The 23,400-nt window shown below is 45.0% G+C and overlaps 1 protein-coding gene across 1 annotated transcript in view; it reads right to left on the minus strand.

Annotated features, from left to right (window-relative positions):
* Window positions 1-3,980: 3,980 nt before the first annotated feature.
* Window positions 3,981-23,400, minus strand: part of kng1 (kininogen 1) — a 35,657-nt gene continuing 16,237 nt past the window's right edge. Inside the window, exons 6-7 of the mRNA XM_078564090.1 lie at window positions 17,545-17,631; window positions 3,981-4,676 (exon numbers count right to left, since the gene is read on the minus strand). Coding sequence (XP_078420216.1) covers window positions 4,452-4,676; window positions 17,545-17,631 — 312 coding nt within the window. The 3' untranslated portion in view covers window positions 3,981-4,451. The remainder of the gene's footprint in view (window positions 4,677-17,544; window positions 17,632-23,400) is intronic.

Consider the following 23,400-nt stretch of genomic DNA (forward strand, 5'->3'; position numbering starts at 1 on the left):
AGGCTGGTTATTTCCAGCTCTTCAATGGAGGTGAGGACCTGGAAGGAGCTGAGGGACTGGATGGCTGGGGGTGGCGGTCGCTTCGCAGAGCTCTCTGTGAACAGTTGTGGTGCAGGATCCTCACGTGAGTGCTCGCCGCCAACCTCAGCATTGCTGCAGGCACGATCCACATCCTCACCAGTCAGCGCGATGGCACACTCCTCAAAGTGAGTGAGGGGCTGAATGTGGGACACCTCACCACCTCATCTCGGATCTTTCCCTGCTGTTGTGAGCCAGCTACTCCTGCCTGAAAACAGATGGAGGGAGTGTGAGCGGGAAGCATAGCAATGCATGGAATTTTTGTGTGGTGAATGGTGCCATGGAGGGGATGAGGACATGAGCTCCAGAGGATATGAGTCTTATGGAGATGTGAGGGTGTGTGTGAGAGCTAGTGGTGCTGTCCCTTGAGGTGTGAGATCCCTGTGGATGTGTGATGGGTTTGTGAGTGTGTGAGTTGAGAGTGATGAGGTGGTTGACTTACCCTGACGGAACGGATGAGATCATTCATCCTCTTCCTGCTTGGATGGCCGATCTCCTCTGTGCTCTGGTGGTGCTGACCACTGCTGCCACTGCCTCCCAGGCCAGAGGGGTGACTCTGGTGGTCTTCCTACAGCCAGAGCAGCAGTAGAGGACATCATGTCAGCCTTCCACTGCTTGCAGCAGGCGCTCCAGAGAGGTATCACTAAATTTGGGAGCCATCTGTTTCCTGGAGTAGTCTTGGTCTTTGAAGTAGGCATACACTGTAGTATGCTTTAAATATGGTGCCTGGAGTGAGGAAGTGCTGAGGTCACAGCGGAGCGGGCAAATTCGAACCTGCCCACCAGGAATCCAGCATATTCCCCTCAAATGCATTACTAATGAGGCACCGGGAAAGGGATGATACAACACAAAAACTCAGCATTGCGGCTGGCAAGTAAAATAACCTTTTTTCCCACCCGCTACTGTATTTGGTGCAAATCTGGGAGAATTCTGCCCAATGATTTTTTTAAAGTTACCTTTCACACGTCTTTCTGATTTCCAGGCAGGTTCAATTGACAGGGCTGTCACAGCAGCCGCCCTGCTCAGAAACAGGCTAAATATCCATAGGAGCCTATCACGAATCACTGGGGATAGTGCACTGTAATATCAAGCCCCACTGTGCCCGGAGCCATGACAAATGTGATAAGTTTGACAAAACCACCAGTTTGCCCCGATTCTACCTAATTGTTTAATTTAGGTTAACAGAATACAAGCACCAGGTTTGTAAACTTAATAAGTAAGTAACTGTTTATTGAACAAATTGTCCTTAACTAGTGGCAAAAGAAAGAAACATGAACTGCTAACTTCTAACTCAATAACTTAAACTCTACCCCTTCTTAAACCACTATACACAAACACGCACACACACGCGCGCGCACACACTAGACACAAAAAACATGGATTTTAAGGGTGAGATAAAACAGCTCAATAGCACCAATCCAGAGTACAGGATTAGATGGGTTGATTTTGATTGGTGGCTTTCAAATTCCTTGCAGCTTGTTGTTGATGACATGAGTTGGTCTCCCAGCACTTTCAGTCTGTGGTTCACTGGTTGAAAAACTTGCTTTTCAATGTCTCTACTGGTGATTTTCCCCTTTTCCTCTTGACAGGGGTTTTCAGAGAAAGCAGGTTACAGAGATGTGAGGAATAGCCAGCTAGCTACAGTGGCAAAATTGCTAGAATCTAACAAACATAGGAAAGAGAGAGGTTTTAGATCTTCCATCTTTGCAGGTGAGGTGCTGTACTCCCTGCACTATTGCCACACAAAACCCTGGTCAGGAGCCAATTAAAATGCTGTCATCAGGCAGTTCCCCTTAGTCCAAGGCTCCTTTCTGGCACCATCCTTTTCTTTTATGGCGCACTATGTTCCAGGTTAGCAAAATTATATTCCAGTGAACATGTCTTTCAACTGCAGCCATGGTAGTTTTTAAAGCCACAGTCCAATTTTAAAGACACAGCCCAAGAAAAAGAAAAATAGGTTCTTCATAAGCCTCGTCCACTGCCAAAACCAGAGAAGTTAATATCGTCGATTGGAGGGATATAGAGCTTCTCCATTTTAATTATTCATTTACTCCATTCCCATAAATCAGGGAGAGTTACGTTCACATCTCAAGTGTTAATGTTGGAACATTAAAGACATCAACATGGAATTTCACTCCCAGCTGGAATTATTTTTGATCATATTTAATTAAGTATATTTTGCCAAATGCTTTATGAAATTTTCCTCATAAACTGCAAAATAACTGAGAAAATGGAGGAGAAAATTAATTCATGGCATGTGAGATTTAGACAGACAGCTGTTGAAAATCAGGAAGCAAGGCTTGGCCAAGGTAATGCTGCTTTAGGTTCACTTAATGCCCTATTAAGCTGGGCCAATAAATGGTATGTCCCCTGAACCAGATGCACGGCTGCTTAAATATCTAAATGGTGTTCTTATCTTTGTTATAGAACCACAGTTTCAAAATGACAGTACCAATGGGTGGAGCATTGCCAATGCACAAACTGCCAGGTTGTATTAGGAATTGAGTACCTGCAGTCCTTGACAAAAAAATTGAGTTTTTTTCATATTAATTCAAGGGATGTGGGCTTTCCTGGCTAGGCCAGTATTTATTGCCCATCCCTGATTGCCCTTGAGAAGATGGTGGTGAGCTGCCTCCTTGAACCACTGCAGTCCCTGTGGTGTACACCCACAGTGCTGTTAGGGAGGGGGTTCCAGGATTTTGACCCAGCGACAGTGAAGGAATGGCAATATATTTCCAAATAAGGATGGTGAGTGGCTTGGAGGGGAACTTCCAGGTAGTGGTGTTCCCATGTATCTGCTGCCCTTGTCCTTCTAGATGTTAGTGGACATGGGTTCAGAAGGTGCAAAAGACCTCTCAACAATGGCCCCAGAAGATTTTGAGTTCTTATTTGGTGCCAGGAAAAGTAACAATACTCCTTCAGAGCCCACAACCAAAAATCCAGCATCACATACCCTTCCAGGACCCAATCTGCTGGCCAGCTATAGGAATACCCCAATTTCCCACCTTCCATAACCGACTTTGACCGGCTAGCCAAATTTTACTGTCGGAATTTTACCCCTTTCAGTTTTTAATCAGCAGCAGGGACCATCTCCAAACGCAGATGGTTTCTGAGGGATGCCCGGCAGTGCAATCTTGCCAGAAGGTGCCAATTAAGAGGGTCCTTCTGGGAACCCTGTCCAATTAAGGATGGTGGATGCACTGGGCAGACGGATGGACCAATGGGAATGCCTGAGAATCTGGGGTGGCCAGAAGCCACGCCAGAAGTGGTTGGAAGCTGACCCTGCTGGTGGGGTGTTGCGAGAATGCCGCGAGTTGAAGACACCCCCTGAAGACAGCAAAAAAAACGATTGAAAATTAACTGTGGCCACAGTTACTAGGCCATCATTGTGGAGAGAGTATCCCTCCTCAGGATGCCCTGCAGCCACAACTGTGGCCATCTCGCACCCCATCCAGGAAGTGAGGAGCAAGAAAGGAGGCCTTACTGATCCCAAGGCCTGGCACTAGGAGGCTGCCTCCAGTCGCCTGCCGGGCTTCAGAGGAACTGCCTTTGCTAATAAGCTGCAGGGTGGGTAGTTGATGCCAGTGTCACCCCACCTCCAGCAAGATCACATGACGGTGTGAACACATCTGGGAGCTCTCCTACCATACGATTTTCTAAAATTCACCCCCTCCTGTCTCCAATTTGTCTCCATGCGGCTGACATTATTCCATCCTATGTATCCCCCATTAGGTTAGTTCCCAAAGCTACACCAGCAGCAATAAATAATTATTCAAATAAGCTGACCACAGGAAATATAGGCTATATTTGTGCCAGAACCTAACTCGCAAAGTCCAAACATAGCCTGGTGTGAAAATGTGATTGCCAATATGAACTGGGAATAAATGAAACGCAGCTACAGGTTCTTATTAACAACAAATTTCTTTATTTTATGTGCTGAATAATAAGTACCTCTTAACTGGGAAACGAGAGCATCATAACATTGACCAATTTGTTATATTGTGATGTTCCCCTTTTCTATGCTATGTTGTTGCTCAAACTTTTACATTTTACACGTTAATAATTTTCAGTGCAATTCCTAAAGCTCTACAAGGATGGCAGAGCCATGCTTATTTGTGTGAAAGTATTTTGCATGAATCCATGTAGAAGTTCATTAAATACCCCAACTTCATGTCTCTTCAGAGACTCCACAGAAAAAAAATGTATTCTGTGAAAGGTGCAGAGCTGATGGAAACTAATTTGCAACTACAAACTTTAGTACACAGTTTAATTCATTATTTTATTTTATATTAATGTAAGACATCAATGGTATGAGACGTTTATCATTGAAAGCCCAGTTAGTCAAGATTACTGATTGTTGTTTGAGCAGGGTTCTAGCTTTCATGTTCTTCAGATGGGGGAATAGCAGGTTTAATCTGTCTCAAGGACTTCCATGGTTTTCCTGGGCACGTCGGAGCTGTCAGATCATCTGCAAGCAGTTCTTCAGCAGCGGTGGTGTGTATATTTTCATTAGAATTATCGTCACTTTCTTGCTCTTGTGGGAATCGTGGCAAAGATAATGGCCCCCAACCTGCAAATCGTCTTTCCATATGCGGCATCTATGGAGTGAGAGATTCAATGTTATTAACTATCTTTGAAATCCATCAGCAATTACAACAGATTGAACACCACGTCTGGCGAACTTATATACATCATTGGTTGTCCTCAGATCCTTGATAAATGCTGTCAATAATAAAATATTGACCATTATTCCTGAAGTGGAACATTTATCTAAAGATCAGATGTCATTCCTTGTCAACCTTCAATGTAGGGGGAGGATTTCTTCTGTTGGCTGTGTGCAATGAAATAGTAAACCCAATTGTTAAAGATATGTCACACAGAGTGCAGAGAGGAATCTGTCTCCCTTCTTTGGCAACTTCCATCAGCACAGAGATCTAGGCTTGCATTTTCACTAAGTCAGGATGACTCAGGAGCCCTTTAAAAATGGCAGACAGGACATGAGACGTGATTCCCGACCCCAGTCCCGGGCTGTCTGATTTTCAGGAGTGCCTTTAAAGCGTGCAGGCTGGTTCCTGTTAAAAGCTTGCATCTGGCATTTCTGACCTCGCCAGCTCCAATATGTAGGCATGTCCTACGCCTCTGCAATTTTCATGGAACCGGGCCATGTATTTGAGGAGTCATGGTTCATGACCCCTCAGATGAGTCATGAACCCTAGTCTGCATGAGGGCACCTTTTCAAAAAAAGTTTAAAAGGTCCTCTTCATGTCCCCCATGCCAAGCACTACCCTTCCACCCACCTCCCAAGGCCCCACATGTTCCCAATGCTGAGCTCTGCCCTTTCAGCCATCCCTCACGGTCCCTCATGTCCCCATGCCACGCTATGGCACTTCCAAACCCAAACCCACCATACACTGTCTAGAACCAATGAACACTGCAGTGGCAGGAGGATGTGTGAAAAAAAAAGCTTTGAAAAAAGTAATTCATTTTTAACTTCCTCCTATGTTGAAAAAAAAGTCATTTCACTACAAGCTAATAAAAGTGTGGATCATCCAGACCTTTTAAAGTATCTGTAACAAAAATCACAAATCCTTGAAATCACAACTTGTGTAATCAAACATTGTGAAATTGACTGCAGAGATCAGAGAGCCTGAACAGTCAATCAAACAATGTTTTCTCTGGGGCAGCGCTGTTTCAACAAGTTTAATGAATGTCTGGTCTCTCAGACAAGCGTACATAATGAGTCCATCGGTGGTGGGTGGAAGGGCAGAGCTTGGCATAAAGGGCAAGAGCGGTCATGGGGAGTGGTGAAAGAGCATAGCTTGGAATAGGGGGCATGAGGGGCCATTGGGATTGGGTGGCGAGCATGGGTGGGACATGGGGAGTGCTTAGAGGGTGAATGGTACGATGGATAAGGGCTGGAGGCCCTTTGTGTTTTTATTTTAACTGGAACGAGTTCCCACAGAACAGAGGTGAGCCTTTTAAACAGTCCGGCTCTGCGCCTGGCAGCCTCTGTGGCTGCCTCCAAACTTCTTCCCAGGTTGGCTGGCCCAATTCCAGCACACACCCACCCTCCCGTCATTGAAGACCTTGCCTTTGCAGGCCCTTTCTCCCGAGAAAAGTGAGCGGAGCTGGGAATTTTTTTGACTCCCACTACGTGCCTCAAGGGTGAAAATCCAGGCCCTAATCTCAGGTCTACTTTTAAAGAGGGTATCTAGAGCACCTTAATAACTCAAAAGTATCTCTAACTCAAAAGTATCAAAAGCCTCTAAGATTGTGATACTGAGATGCCTACGTCATGTCTCATACAGTTCCCGATCATGTTCTACATTGTTCAGAAAGATATTACCTGGATTTTGTGGTGGTAATTATCATGAAAATGTTTGTGTTTACCAGCATTATTCTTCTGAAACTAATGGCAACTACCAGAGTCCACACTTGTGCAGTTAAATGCAGAAATCCAGATGTTGCCGTCAATGATTCTATGGGGAGTATTTTGCCCATGTCGGGCGGGGCGAGCGAGCGCAGGTGGGCGCAGACCCATCACCACCCGCAATCGGGTCCGCGCTGCCATTTTACGCGGGCAGGCCAATTAACGCCCGCCCAGCGTACTTCACGACTCCCATGCACAGCGGGAGTGGGCAGGCAGCGGTGGGCCCACTCAGCCCGCCAAGTCCAATGGCGCCCGACAGCCTGTATAAAGGAAGGCCTAGCAGCCTTGGAAAGGCTGCTCACAGTGGCTGGGTGAAGTGCTCTGCAGAGGGACAATGGTGGTGACGCAAGTCCAGAGGATAGGCCATCGGGGCAGGCCAGGCCAGAGGGTTGGCAAGTAGGGCAATGTGCCCCTTGTTTTTCAGACTAGCACCTAGCTGCGCTCCTGGAGGAGGTGGCAGCGCGGTGGGAGGTCCTTCTTCCGAGGGACGGGAGGCAAAGGCCTCCCCACCTGACCAAACGTGCGTGGGAGGAGGTGTTAGCTCCCATGATGTGCTGCGGCACATGGCTCCAGTGCCGCAATGGGCTCAATGGTCTTCTGTGCTCGGGAAGGGTGAGTACCATGTTGCCTCAAGTCACTTAATGCAGCTGTCACCCTTTCCCCCAAACCGTGCCCCCCATCACCCCTACACCCCCGGCAACTCTGAGTACAGCAACATCATTGAATCCCTCATGGCATGGATTCCTCGCTGGGTGTGACAGCAGAGATTGCCCATGCTCAGTTCACCCTGAGAGGGTTGAGCTAGGATGTGTTTTGCATCCGCAGCATGTGTGACACTGACACCCAGAGTATAGAATGGGGTTGAAAGTCAAGGGTCTGCACCTAGGCAGAGTGCTGGAACTGCGAAGCATGTCGAAGTCAGGGTGCTAACATGCTGGGAGGGGAGCTTCCAGTTCACAGGGCACCAATCCATCTTCTGGTGTTTGCGCTCCACGTGCTTGTGCCTTCTTGCTTAGCAAATTGGCACCTTGTGGTGCCACATGTGAAGGAGGCAGCATTTGGCCAATGGTGGGGGAGGAGGGGGTGTCAGCCCTGGCTTGTTTGGGTGAGTGTGCGGCAGCTGCAGGGTGATGAAGAACTGGAGTCCTGCAATGTCCCACTCTGACTGGGTTGGCAGGGATGCGATGGGAATTCAGGTGCAGGCTGGACTAATGAATGCTCCTCTCTCCTTTTCAGGAAAAGACTGCGCACAATGTGTCAGAACGAATGTGGACTGGCGGAGGGCAGGCCCAGTTGGCTATTCTTACGCCTTTCAAGCAGCAGACTATGGATCTTGAGAGGTGCCATGCCCCCAGGTCCACCGGTGGCAGTGAGGCTGGGGTGCCACGGGGAGGTATGTTTGGCGAGCAGTCAGGTCACCATGTATGTCACAGAAGCCATGGCACTGCTGAATGCTCCGAGATTGAAGTTAGCAATATAGGTTTACCCTTGACTTTGGAAGGATGAGCGCTTAGCGATCTGGGGGAGCGGCATGCAAGTTGACATTGTCTGCACTGTAACTAATCAAATGTCCTTTCTCTTACTTTCAGCATCACCTGAGCAGGGCCGGGAAGAGGGGACAGAGGGCCCACCTCTCACTACTGAAGCCCCCAAGCAAACGCACTCTCCAGTATCACACCATCTCAGCCAGGCAGGCACCAGCACAAATACTAGCACCCTGGTGGAAATTAGATCTTTTCTAGTGTCCCGGGGCACGGCAGTGAGGGCACTTCACACTCGCTTGAGGTGCGGGCAGAGACAGAGAGTGCCCAGGGCACCGGCAGCCGGAGGACTGCTGAGGACCAGGTACATGCTCGATGATGTGCCTCTGGAGTAATCCATGAGGCAGCGAACGCTGGTAGTGCAGCAGGGTATATGGGATGATCTGGTGGAGATACATGGGGCTATGCGTGGCATAGTGCCCATGCTGGAGGAGTCCACGCGGAGCATTACCAATGCAATAAACCTCATGGCTGCGCACTATGCTTCCTCCATGGATAGAGTGGTGACTCTCGTGGAGAGGCACCACCAGGAGAACAATCAGGTCCTCCTGGGGTTGCGCTCGGACCTGCAAGCCCTCAAATCATCTTTGACCTCAACTGGTCAGTGCCAGTGTGGGAGATGGTCTGGACACCAAGTATCCCAGCTCGGTGCCCATCCATCTACAGTGAGCAGAGAGGTCTGAAGCGACCTCACATCAGTGCAGCAGCTACGTGTTTTCTCTGCAGGCTTCTCTCAGGTCATTCCGGATGAGGGCAGCAGCTCCTCCACCCCTCTGCCTGTGACCATGGCATCCAATGAGGCTGTGGCGACTGGGGAGGAGCCAGCTGTGGAGTTGGCTGCTCCCTCCCAGGCGAGGCCATCAAATGTTCCACGGCCCAGAGGACATCCGCCAAGGTCATCGAGGCCAACAGGACAGCACAGTGAGCAGGCTGTCTCAGCTGCCAGTGCCAGCAAGGGGACAGCACCTAGACGTAGCACCCGAAGCGTAAATTTAAGGCACCTTAGCACATCACGGGTTTCTAACTAGTGCTTTTATGTTGGTCCATAACACTTAGTCGAAGACTCGGTGTGATGACCAACACTGTTTTTGTTTTGGTTTATGAATTTACTTTTGTTTGTTTAATAAATCTTGACATGTTGCCATGCCTCAGGATGGTTCCTTGCTTCTGCTTGTTTACAGGAAGCCATGATGTTATGAGTGAGTTGTTTGACTTTGAGCTTGATTGACAAGGGAATTAGTTAATGTTATTATCCAGGCTGATTTAGCACTCAGGTATCGAGAGTGGAGCCTGCAGCCCTAGCATGTGTTGAAGTTCCATCTGTGTTAGGCTAGCTGAAGGTTCTTTGGATTAAAGCCTCACGGGCGTCCCTGCCTCCCTGGAGTATGCCCGGGTCAGCGTCCACCCCCTCAGCATTCTCCTGTGCGTGCTCATCCTCGGACTCACTGCTGGACTCATGTTGTGCATCGGGAGCAACTGCGTCCACGTCTTCCTCGTCTACTGCATTGCCCCTTTCCAGTGCCAGATTGTGGAAAGTGCAGCATGCAACCACTATCAGCAACACACAATCTGGGGGGTATTGGCGTGCGCCCCTGAGTAGTCCAGGCATCGAAACGCATCTTGGGAATATTGATGGTTCCCTCCACCACAGCACTTGTGAAGGTGTGACTCCTATTGTACCGCTGCTCAGCCTTTGTTCTTGGATGGCGGAGAGGCGTCGTGAGCCACCTTTTGAGGGGATAGCCCTTGTCAGCAACCATCCATTCAGCCGAGCTGGAGCACTGAAGAGCCCCGGCATCTGGGAGTGTCTGAGTATGTAAGCGTCGTGGGAGCTGCCTGGGTACCTTGCACAGACTTGTAAAATCGGCATCCTGTGATCACAAACTATCTGCACGTTCATGGAGTGGAATCCCTTCCTGTTGACGAAGGCACCGGGCTCACCTGCTGGCGCCTCGATGGCCACATGTGTGCAGCCTATTGCACCCTGGACATGGGGGAAGCCAGCAATCGCTGCAAAGCCTCTGACTTGCTCCATCGGACTGGCATCATCCCAGCAGTAGTGAATGAAAGTTAATGCACGCCTGAATAGAGCGTCTGTAATCTGCTTGACACAAGTGTGGACAGCTGTTTTGGAGACTCCGAAGGCACTGACCCCTAGAAAGAGCTGGAGGCATAGAAGTTGAGGGCAGCTGTGACCTTTAGAGCCACTGGCATGGGGTGCCCACCCACACAGTTTGCGGAGATCTCAGAGCCAATCATCTGACAGATGGAGATGACTGTCTCCCTTGAGAGACAGAGCCTCCTTCGCACTGGACCTCAGACATATTGAGGTAGCTGTAAACCCTGGCAGTAGGATGTTGGCGTCTTCTGCAGCCCCTTCCACCTTGCATTTCCTGTTGGCCCTGCACCCCTTGTGCCTGCGCCTCTCCTCCCAAAGGTGGCTCCCCTGGAGTCTGAATGTGGACTCCTGGCCTCCTCCCCATTCTGGCCCTCCCTTCCTCCTGAGAGGAGGTGCCTCCAGTGGAGAGCACAACTCCCATTCCCAGGCTAAGGGAAGGCTTCCTGAAAACTACAGGCCCCAGAAATGATTTCTACTGTAGATTCCTGACCAAGGCTTTTACTCCTGTGTTAGCAGCTGGTATGAGTTTTGAAGCCTTCCTGCTCAATCAGTCAAGTAAAAGTTACTTTCACACTTAAATCACTCAAATATCACATTCATGACCCCACTCATCCCGCCGTGGATGAGGTTTATACAAATGTCTCCTACCCACCTGCCCGTTGCGCCAGTGCGATATCCTGAAGATCGCATGGGCTGTGAAAAATCGAGATCAATTGCTGCCTCAAGGGCCTTAACTGGCCCATTAATTGATGGGCGCGCATCCGAACTTATAGCACGCCCGCCTTCCCAAATATTGCAATGGCGCACAGTGATGTCAGGACGCTCGCCTGATGTCACCACGTGTCATTTTACGCGCGGGTGTGCGGGGCACACCCCCACACACCATCAGGAAAATTCTAGCCTATGCTTCTCCATAAGTTGCGGTGTTGAAGTCACTGGGGACAGCATCAACAGGAAATTATCGAACTGATGAAAACTTACCCTTTTACACTGTTAGACTAGCTGAAAAAAATCCTTGGAAAAGCTACACCTTGTTGAATGGGATTTTGGGTAACTACATTTATAACGGCGTACTAAGCTCATGATTGCTGCTCAACACCCTCATTGGCCCTGAAAAACTAATAAGTGAAACGTAAAATTTCTTTATTATGGTAAAAAATAAAACATTTTAAGTTTGTTTATATTATTTCAACTTCTACCTTAACCCCAGAAAAGAACATAAGAACATAAGAAATAGGAGCAGGAGTAGGCCATTTGGCCCTTCAAGCCTGCCAGCCATTCAATAAAATCATGCGGGATCTGCCCCAGGCCTCATCTCCTCTTTCATGCCAGATCTTTCAAAGCCCTGAACTCCTGAATTCCTCAGTTGTTGACTGTTAAGTTTTAATTATAAGTCAAATATTCAGTGCATTTTAATTCCTGAGTCTTTGTCTGTGGCAATTTTAAAAATTCTTTCATGGGATGTGTAAGTAAACTGGGAGCACCATCACTTTATCACTGACTGTGAAATCCAGGCCACTTTTTCATTAGAAAAAGCTGCGGAAAACCAGAGAATGATTCTCCCACAGATTATTATCACTCAACTCTGAACGATGAGTCTAAATTTGAGTCACGGCAAATCATTTGTTCAGGGGATAATGAGACTTAAAAATATACATACCGTCAAAGTATGAAAGAGTGTTACAAGAGCCAGTGAGTGAATATATAATGCAGTGTGGTACTAAGCCATTCAGGAAGATTTTAGGTTCAATTCCTGATCCATGTTATTAGCCACACTGAACAGAGAAGATAATGGATGAGGGAATTGGAAAAAAATTCAACAATGTTGTTTTCTTTGATTTGACTGGAAGCTCTGTACCAGTGAACATAAAGCCCAATGTTGATTCAGGATTGGGCTTGATGGTACCCCAACCCAACACCTGCACCCTGTCGTCCATAAGTAAATAACTTGCAATACATACATACATAAAGAATAGTCACTTTGAGTGAAATACTGGGGGAGAAGGAGAGTACCATCAAGTTATATTGGAGCAAGAACGGGAGATGGTTGGGAAAACAAATGGGGATAAAAAGCTATTAGACAAAAATGAGAAGAGAATTCTGAATTGCATATCTTGCAATGTTTTTCATGTTAAAGATGCTACATAAAATACAAGTTTACAGGCCATGGTGATCAAGGGCAAACATGTCTGCAGTAAGTGTTTGTGGCTCAAGGAGCTTTGGCTCGGAATCATTGAGCTGAAGGTCAAGCTGCAGGCACCGCATTGCATCAGGGAGGAGGAAAGTTACATGGACACTTTGTACCAGGAAGTGGTCACATCCCTTAGGATAGGGTCTTCTGATTTGGTCAGTGGTCAGGGACAGGAGGGTGTGACTGTGAGTGAGGCAGGTAAGGGGACCCAGAGGGCAGGAGTGCAGGTGCCTCAGCTTTTGCAATTGTTGAACAGGTTTGAGGTTCTTTCAATTTGTCTGGATGGGACTGGGGGCTGCAGGGTGGATGAACTGACTGATCATAACACCGTGGCACAGGGAACAATTCAAGTGAGGGAGCAAAAAGCAATGTAGCTGTAGTAGGAGACAGTATAGTGAAGGCGATTGACACTGTTCTCTGCAGCAAAAAGTGAGAGTCCAGAAGGCTATTTCCTGCCCAGTGCCAGGGTTCAAGAAATCTGCCCAGGGCTGGGGAGGAACTTGCAGTGCAATGGGTAGGATGGAATTATCGTGGTCCATGTAAGTACCAATGACATAGGCAGGGCAAGGAAAGGGGTTCTGCATAGTCAGTATGAGGAGCTAAGCACCAAATTAAGAAGCAGAACCTCAAAGGTAATGATCTTTGGATTATTACCTGAGCCACATGCAAATTGGCTTGGGGAAAATAAGATTAGAGAAATGAATGCACGGCGCAAAGGCTGGTGTGGGAGAAATGGGTTCTGGTTTGTGGGGCACTGGCACCAGTACTAGGAAAGTGGGGGCTGTACCATTGGGACAGTCTCCGCCATTACCATGCTGGGACCAATGTTCTAGCGAGCCGCATAGATAAAGAAGTGGAAAGGATTTTAAGCTAAATAGTTGGGGCAAGGGATCAAATTTGGGAAGATGTGGTAAACCAAAGAGTAGGGACAAGACAAGGGAGAAAGGTACTAATATGAGAATTGATAAACAGACTGTGACAGGAAGGGGCAGAGAGTACAGGGAGTACAAATCTAAGAGTAAATCAGCAAATAAGGCTAGAGGTTACAAAAATAATAAAAGGACAAAGCTAAAGGCCCTAAATCTGAATGCATGTAACATTCAAAACAAAACAGATGAACCGATAGCTCAAATATAAATAAATAAGTACAACCTGATAGGCATAACAGAGACATGGCTGCAGGTTGACATACATTGGGCCTAAATATTGAAGGATACGTGGCATTTAGGAAGGCCAGAAAGTTAAGAAAAGGTGGAGGGGTGGCTCTGTTAATTAATGGTGATATTAGCACAATAGAGAGGGGTGACCAAAGTTCAGGAAACCAGGATGTAGAAGCTGTTTGGGTAGTGCTAAGAAATAATAAAGGCAACAAGTCACTTGTGGGAGTGGTGTACAGGCCCCCAAATAATAACCACATGGTAGGACGGAGCATGAAGGAAAAAATAATGGGAGCTTGTCAGAAAGGTACATCAATAATCAGCAATAATCTACATATCGACTGGAAAAACCAGATGGGCAAAGCTAGCCTAGATGAGAATGTTTTCCGGATAGTTTGTTAGAACAGCACTTTCTGAAGCCAACCAGAGAGCAGGCTACATTAGACTTGGTATTGTGCAACAAGATGGGATTAATTAATGACCTCAGAGTAAAGGCACCCCTAGGTAGCAGTAATCATAATATGATTGAATTTGGAGTGTAAGGAAGAGAAGAGTGGGTCCAAGACTAGTATTTTAAATTTAAATAAGGGCAGTTATGAGGGCAAGAGAGCACAACTAGCTAAAGTGAACTGTCAAATTAAGTTCAGGGTTAGATCAATAGAGATGCAGTGGCAGGCAGAATAGATACATTATAATGAGAAATAAAAATTCCAACGGAAGGACCCACCATCTGTGGTTAACTAAAAAAGTTAAAGATAGTATCAAACTTAAAGAAAAAGCATAAGGATGGGTGACAGGTCAGAAGATTGGACAAAATATAAAAAATAGCAAGGAATGACTAAAAGTTCAATAAGGAGGGAAAAATTAGAGTACGGGAGAAAGTTAGCTAGAAATATAGGGCAGAATTTTTACGGGGGCGGGGCTTGCTCGCCAACGCGAAAATGACGCGGGATGACATTGGGGGGAAACCCCCGACGTCATCCCACCCCATTTAAATTTTCAGGAAGGCAGGGGGACAGCACAATTTGCTGTCTACCCACCTGTCAATGTCCAATTGAGGTCATTGACAGGATAGTTAAATCAATTAAAGGCCTTGCCCATCCAACCTTAAGGTTGGTGGGCAGGCCAGGAGCCCCAGCGGGCTTCTGAAAAAACATGAAACCTCATCCACCGGTGGGATGAGGTTTCATGTCGGTTTTAAAAAACTTTAATAAAGTTTCTGTGATATTTATTAACATGTCCCATCTCGTGTGACATTGTCACATGAGAGGGAATTGTTAATACTTTTTTTATTATTCTATTTTTTAAACTTTCAAAACTTTCACCAATCTCCCTGAGGCAGCACTTAGTCTCAGGGAGATGTGTGCTCTTTCGTATGCATGTGCGAAAGAGTGCACTCTGGCAGTTGGGGAATATCTCCCCGCACCCCCCCACCCCGGCCCACACAGGAAGTGCTTATCGTCGGGCCAGTTAAAATGGTGGCGGGGCCCGTTTCGGCAGCGGCGATCAGCTGCCCGCACGCCACTGAGCCGGTGGGACCCACCCACCCATCAAGGGCAAAATTCTGCCCATAGAAACAGATAGTAAGAGATTCTATAGATATTTTAAAAAGAAAAGAGCTAACAAAGTGAATGTTGGTCCTATAGAAAATGAATCTGGGGAATTAATAATGGCAAATAAGGAGATGGCAAATGAATTGAATAGGTATTTTTCATCAGTCCTCGCTGTAGAGGATACAGGCAACATCCCGGAAATAGCTGTAAATCAGGAAATGGAAGGGAGGGAGGAACTCAAGAAAATTACAATCACCAGGGATGTGGCACTAAGAAAATTGTTGGAACTGCAGGCTGACAAGTTCACCCTGGTCCTGATGGACTTTATCCTAGGGACTTAAAAAAAGTGGCTCGTGAGATTGTTGATGCATTGGTTTTAATTTTTCAAAATTCATAGATTCGGGAAATGTCCCAATAGATTGGAAAATAGTGAATATAACTCCTTTATAAAAAAGGGGAGACAGAAAGCAGGAAATGACAGGCCAGTTAGCTTAACATCTGTCACAGGGAAAATATTAGAAGCTATTATTAAAGACATTATAGCAAGGCACTTAGATAAATTCAAGGTAATCAGGCAGCGTCAACATGGTTTTGTGAGCAAGAAATCATGTTTAACCAATTTAATGAAGCGCTGTGAAGAAGTAACATGTGCTGTGGATATAGGGGAGCTGGTGGATGTACTGTACTTTGATTTCCAGGAGGCATTTGATAAGGCGCCACATCAAAGGTTATTGCAGAAAGTAAAAGCCCACGGTGTAGGAGGTAACATATTGGCATGGATAGAAAATTGGCCAGCTAATAGGAAACAGAGAGTAGGCATAAATGGGTCGTTGTCTGGCAAGGTGTAACAAGTGGTGTGCCACAGGGATCAGCGCTGGGGCCTCAGCCTCAACTTCTTACAATTTATATCAATGACTTGGATGAAGGGACCAATAAATTGCTAAATTTGCTGATGATACAAAGATAGGTGGGATATAAGCTGTAAAGAGGACATAAGGATGCTACAAGGGGATAAAGATAGGTTAAGTGAGTGGGCAAAGATCTGCAAATGGAGGATAATGTGGGAAAATGTGAAATTGTCCATTTTGGCAGGAAGGAAAAAAAGGAAGCAAATTATCTCAATGGCGAGTGATTGCAGAGCTCTGAGATACAGAGAGATCTGGGTGTCCTAGTGCATGAATTGCAAAAGGTTAGTATGCATGTACAGCAAGTAATTAGGAAAGCTAATAGAATATTACCATTTATTGTGAGAGGAATTGAATACAGAAGTAGAGAGCTTATGATTCAATTATACAGGGCCTTGGTGAGACTACATCTGGAGTATTGTGAACAACATTGGCCTCCTTATTTAAGGAAGGATGTAAGTGCATTGGAAGCAATTCAGAGAAGCTTTATTAGGCTAATACCTGGAATGTGCGGGTTGTCTTATGAGGAAAGTTGGGCAGGGTAGACTCGTATCGACTGGTATTTAGAAGATTAAGAGGTTACTTGATTGAAACATATAAGATCCTGAGGGGTCTTGACAGGGTGGATGTGGAAAGAATGTTTCTTCCTGTGGGAGAATCTAGAACTAGGGGTCACTGTTTAAAAATAAGGGGTCTCCCATTTCAGACAGAGTTGAGGAGAATTTTTTTCTCTCAGAGGATAGTGAGTCTTTGGAACTCTCTTCCTCAAAAGGCGATGGAAGCAGAGTCTTTGAATATCTTTAAGGCAGAGCTAGATAGATTCTTGTTAAGCAAGGGGGTGAAAGGTTATCGGGGATAGATGGAAATGTGGGGTTGAGGTCACAATCAGATCAGCCATGATCTTATTGAATAGCGAAGCAGGCTCAAGGGGCTGAGTGTCCTACTCCTGCTCCTAAGTCATATGTTTGTATATAAGTTGTTGCTAACTAGCCAGCTCTGCCTCCAAAGCAAACAGTGTTCATTCCCTAATGCAATTTCTTCTAATGTTGGAAGAAAGTCTTTGGTAGTCGCACCCATTAAATTAACCTCCTATGTGTCAAAATTAATTTATGTTTTAATTATATAAAGTGAAACATCAAAATTAACAAAAAAAACTTAAAATACTTTGGCAACTTGTCAGTGAGACTGTGCTACAATATGATACAATAACATTAACAGAGGCTTGGCTTTGGCTATGGCATTTTAGGAAGCTGAAGATTTCTGGTAACAAAACATTCAGGAGGAGAGGGATAGAAATCTTAATCAAAGGTTCACATATAGTGCATGCATGTAGGGATGACATAAAGGAGGTTTAAAATCTGAAACCTAGGCGATGTGAAAAATCTGACAAGTTGCCTTGCATTTTAGGCTCACCAGAACTGGAAGCAATTTGTTTCTGACAGCTAGCAAGTTCAGTTAACTTAATCAATTCCTTAAAACAGTCAGAAATACATAATTTTTCAAATACTGTCAACAAATACAATTTATATCGAGATTAACACATTAAGAAAATAATTAATTTTAGGATTACCAGTTGAAATGGCTCAGGCTGACAGTCCACAGTTGCACTTGTATAATTCAACCAAATTATTGTGAGCACAGTTGAGTTACAGAACAGCTGGAAAAAAAATGATTTATTTTTAAAAATGTAACCATATAACAGGTAAGAGTTTAATTTTCCCAGTAGTGCAATAGTTACACTGTTCATGCAACATTCCTTTAGGTGCTATTTTAACTAACTTGTTGACTTGCAAAGGTTTTATGACTATTAAAATGGCATCTCTATGCATGTTCTAAGGTGAAATTAACCCTCTTAAAATTGATCTGCTAGAAAACTTGGGGGGGTGAAATGATGCCATAGGTTATTACATTACAAACACTTAATGCATTCATACGAAATTCTTTTATCCACTACTTTAATAAAGAAATGCCCCAAGTATTTTAGCAGACAGAGCCAAGTCATACAAATTTGTAAAAGAGAAGTGTGGTAACATGACATATACTTGATCACTCAGCTTTGGCTTGTCCATCTAGAAAAGAAGCTTCCATAACATCATTGAATTTTGGCCTATCACACCCTTAGGCAGTGTCGATTTTCAGCTTCAGTTATTAGGTGGATTTTCCTCTACCTTACCACCTGAAATTGGGCTGTTAAAGTGGAGGAAAGCTGTTGTAAATAGGGAAAGGAGGCCGACTGACTAAAAAAGAAATCGTTCTCAGGGTGTAGGCACCACTAGCAAAATCAGCATTTATCACCAATCTTTATTTGTCACTGTGGTGGTGGACCTTTCTCATGAAATGCTACACATTCTTTGCTGTGATTTTCTACAACTAAGTGTCTTGCTAGAACCACTTCAGAGGGCAGTTAATAGTCAACCAGGTTAGAATGGGCCTGGAGCCACAACGTAGACCAGACCGGGCAAGGTTGATAAGTTTCCTTATGTAAAGGACATTAGTGAACCAGTTAGGTCTTTACGACACTCCGGCTCCAAAAGCTTTGTGGTCCATTTACTGATATCGACTTTTATTTCCAGATTTTTAACTGCTATGATGGTATCTGAATGTGCTGAACTGATTAATTCTCTAGGCGATTAAACCAACTCTATTTTATGTGTCCAGTAGTGTAACCATTATATTAGCACAGCAAGTTTAGTGAAATAACGAGGAAAGAATTCCCCCAATGCAACTGAGTTATTTATATGCATTTTTGAAAACATTAACAATGAACATACCTGAGCTGCATAGTATCACATTAGTGAGTGATTTTACCCAAAACTTCCTGAAGATGTTTTTTCTGTATTACTGTTGTTTTAGGCTTTTAGGTCCTCCAATCTATGATTCTATATCACATGTGTTATGTAAACTGAGTGCAATAGACATATCTTATACAAATGGATTAAAAAATAATTGTGTTTCACCATTTGTATTTGTTGTAATTAGCCATCACGCTATCTCTGCATGTGCCCATTTTGTGACAGCTAAAATAAACTAAACAAAATCTAAAACAAATTTGTTTTCTACTGACATTTACCACAGGTTTGTAGTGTTAAAGGAACACATAGGAGGCAAAATTGGATAGCCCCAAAAATGAATGCGGGGTTTGGGACGTGTGATTAATCCACACCTGTTGCTTCTGATGCAGGCAGCACACAAACCTCATGCAGCCTGCTCATCTTAATGATTGAAGTCAGTCCCGCACTCAGTGTACACCTCAACAGGAGACCCATGTTTGAGGAATGTTAGTGTCACTTAATGCCAGCCTATGCTACTTAAAGCCAGCCTGCACTTCTTAAAGGGGAAGTACATTCTGACCAGAGCAGCCAAAACTGAGGCAGCGCTGAAACTATTGGAGATGACAGTGTGCTAAAGACTAATTATCTTTCTTGGAACCAGGATGTAGCATTAAGAAAGATAACCAAGGTGCACAAAAGATTGGGAGAGACAGATACCACTAAAATAAGAAATAATAAAGCAATAGGTGGGGTCAGAGTAAGAAGAACTACGGTAAGATCTAGTTCAGGTTTACAGTGCATGTATGTAAATGCACAGAGCATGCTTAATAAGACTAGTGAGCTGCAGGCACAATAGCCACATAGGAATAGGGCGGCAACAATGGCTCAAAAAGGGACAGGGCTGGGTATTAAATTACCCTGTTGTTCGGTAAAGGTCGGGAAGAATAAAAAGGGGGGCAGATGGCAGCATTGGCTAAGGAGAATATTACAGTATTGCAGGCAAAGGATGTCCTGACATGGACAAAGACAAAATCTATTTGCTTATAATTAAGAAACAATACACATTCTGCTGTGTGGATCCTATAGACAATCAACTACAGTAGTTGAAAATGTATAGAGGAGTAATTTTACAGCAAAGTCACAGAAAGGTGCAAATACAATAGAGTAGTAATAATGGAATATTATCCTAATATAGACTGGAATAGTAGAAAGTTAAAGAGTAGAGAGCAAGTCGAGTTTCTCGTGTGTTAGGAGAATCTTCTTGATTAGTACATTTCTGACCCAACAAGGAAGGAGGTATTGCTAGATCAGGTTCTGAGAAATGAGTTGGGTCAAGTAGGGGAACACTTAGGGAATAGTGATCATAATATGACTGGATTTAGATTTGCTGAGGAAAAAGACTCTAGAACAATCCAGAGTAAAAATATTTAACTGAAGGGCCAACTTCAGTGAATGGCCTGGAAGTCGCTGCCTATGAGGGTGGTGGAAGCAGAGGCAATCAATGATTTCAAAAGGAAGTTGGATGGACATTTGAGGGGAATAAACTTGGCGGATAGAGCAGGGGATTGTAACTTGTTGAATTGATCTACAGAAGCTAGCAAGGGCTCAATGGCCAAATTACTTCCTTCTATACAGCAATGACTTTATGGGCTAGATTTTCATGCCTCTGTCCATATTTGAACAGAGGTAGGCCAGCTTAAAAATGACAGGTGGAATCTGATTCCAAGATTCCCTACCCCATTTCTGTCACTGGCTATTTTTAGTGGTGTGGGATGAGGGTGCAGGTAGTGCACCCAGTGCTCCAGACTATGCCAGTTTCATTGCAGGAATTGGCACTTTAGACCCCTGCTATTTTCATGGAGTCGGGCCTATTTTGATAGGAGACGTGGTTTGCATCTCAGAGGAGTCTTGAACCATGTGAGAATCCCAGTCTGAGTCTGGAACCTTTTGACAGGTAAGTTCCTACTTCACATGTCATAATGTAATGGTGTATGAGAAGTTCAATATGTTCTTAATACAGTGCTTTTGACAGGGCTTTATTTAGAAAAGGGAAGTGACCATTAAATTGACCAGCATTGTGAAAGCGGAAAAGTTTTCAGATGTATTAGAGTACATTATCCACTGAATAAAGTATTCTTCTGAACAATGTTGTGATTCATGTTGTGCTATGTCAATTGCACAATGTGCTTTGATTTTTTCATTCATTGATGGATCAGCCAGCTGTTCCACCCTTTGGCACAGTGCAACAGATAGCTGAGTTCTTTGATTGACAGCTCAGCCATCTGTTCAGGCTTTGAAGCAGTGCAACAAATTTCTACCTGTTACACTACTTCAAAAGCTTTAATATATTTGGTTGTGCAGGCTTTGTTGACATAGTTGTGCAATGGAATCTCATTGTGAATGTTGGGGGAGCTCCAAACTCTAATAATGGATTTAGATTGTTGATATAGCTGTCAAGGAGATGGTAAGCTTGGCTTTGATTGACATTTTTATGAGCTCCTAATAAGAGTATGTTTTTGAAGAGGTTTTGAATAGTTGTTTGGGCATGTTGATAGTTTTATAACAACTTGATAGGATTAAGTTTTTTTTTCAAGTGGAGTTTGAATGTCTTTGATTGACAGCTTTATGAGCTCCTAAGAAGAGTCAGGTTTTTTCAAGTAGAGTTTTGATAGTGGGGTCATGGGGGTATGGAGACAGCATGCAGGGTGGGTGGGGATGTAAGGGATGAGGGCTAGGGTTTTGAAAGCTCATGTACAGACCTGGGCCAATGTCCTAGGCAACTGAGGTAGTCCTTCTAACTTGCCCACCTCAGCATCCTCCCGCCTCCATTTCTGCCTCTGCCCTACTTTGGGAGTTGGCAATCCAAGTTCCAGCCCACCCCTGCCATGGCACAATGGAGGCGGAATCGCAACATTGAGAAATGGCCCAACTCGCGATTCCCACCTCAAAGATGAAAATGCAGACCTATGATTCAATGAGAACAGATATGCCCCAAGTAAACCTGAATGATAGATTGGCAGACAAAACTGAAACAGAACAATGGGCTGCCTTCAAAGAGGAGATGGTTCATGTACAGGTGAGATACATTCCCCTGCGGGGGAAAGGCAGGCCAACAAAAGCCAGAGCTCCCTGGATGATGAAAGAGATTGAGAGTAAGATGAAGGAGAAAAATGGTGTGCATGATTGATGTCAGGTTGATATTACAGGTGAGAAACCAGGACATATTGACCACAATCTCTTCCTTAGACACAGGGATGGTGCCAGGCGACTGGAGAATTGCATATTGTTCAAAAGCAAAGCTGTAAGGGTAAACCCAGCAACTACAGGCCAGTCACCAGTCACTTTAACCTTAGTAGAGGGTTAGAAATGATAATCCAGGACAAAATGAACAGTCACATTGACAACTGTGGATTAATTAAGGAAATCCAGCACATTTTTTTAAAAAAGCAAATCACGTTTAACTAATTTGATGGTGTTTTTAGATGAGGCAACAGAGGGGGTTGATGATGGTAATGCAGTGGTGTTTTTTTTTCATTGGATGTGGGCTTCGCTGTCTGGGCAGGCATTTATTGCCCATCCCTAGTTGCCTTTGAGAAAGAGGTAGTGGGCTGCCTTCTTCAACCACTGCAGTCCATATGTAACCCCCACAGTGCTATTAGGAAGGGAGTTCCAGGATTTTGACCCAGGGACAGTCAAGGAATGGCGATACATTTCCAAGTCAGGATTGTGAGTGACTTGGAGGGGAACTTCCAGGTGGTGGTGTTCCCATCTAACTGTTGCCCTTGTCCTTCTAGATGGTCATGGGTTTGGAAGTTGCTATCTAAGCAGCCTTGGGAAATTTCTGCAGTGTATCTTGTAGATGGTGCACACTACTGCTACTGTGTGTCGGTGGTGGAGGGAGTGAATGTTTGTGGATGTGGTGCCAATCAAGTAGGCTGCTTTGTCCTGGATGGTGTCAAGCTTCTTGAGTGTTGTGGCAGCTGCACTCATCCAGGCAAGTGGGGAGTATCCCATCACACTACTGACTTGTGCCTTGTAGATGGTGGACAGGCTTTGGGGAGTCAGGAGGTGAGTTACTTGTCGCAGGATTCCTAGCCTCTGACCTGCTTCTTTGGCCACAGTATTTATATGACTAGTCCAATTCAGTTTCTGGTCAATGGTAACCCCCCAAGATGTTGATAGCAGGGGATTCAGTGATTGTAATGCCACTGAACGTCAAGAGGCAATGGTTAGATTTTCTCTTGTTGGAGATGGTCATTGCCTGGCACTTGTGTGGTGCGAATGTTATTTGCCACTTGTCAGTCCAAGCCTGGATATTGTCCAGGTGTTGCTGCATTTGCACTTGGACTTCTTTAGTTTCTGAGGAGCCAAGAATGGTGCTGAACATTGTGCGGTCATCAGCGAACATTCCCACTTTTGACGTAATGATGGAAGGAAGGTCATTGATAAAATAGCTGAAGATGGTTGGGCCGAGGACACTACCCTGAGGAACTCCTGCAATGATGTCCTGGAGCTGATATGACTGACCTCCAACAACCACAACCATCTTCCTTTGTTCTAGGTATGACTCCAACCAGTGGAGAGCTTTCCCCCAATTCCCATTGACTCCAGTTTTGCTAGGGCTCCTTGTTGCCACACTCAGTCAAATGCGGCCT

This window comes from Cetorhinus maximus, chromosome 19 (assembly GCF_964194155.1).
Source record: "Cetorhinus maximus chromosome 19, sCetMax3.hap1.1, whole genome shotgun sequence".
In the NCBI taxonomy this organism is placed as follows: Eukaryota; Metazoa; Chordata; class Chondrichthyes; order Lamniformes; family Cetorhinidae; genus Cetorhinus; species Cetorhinus maximus.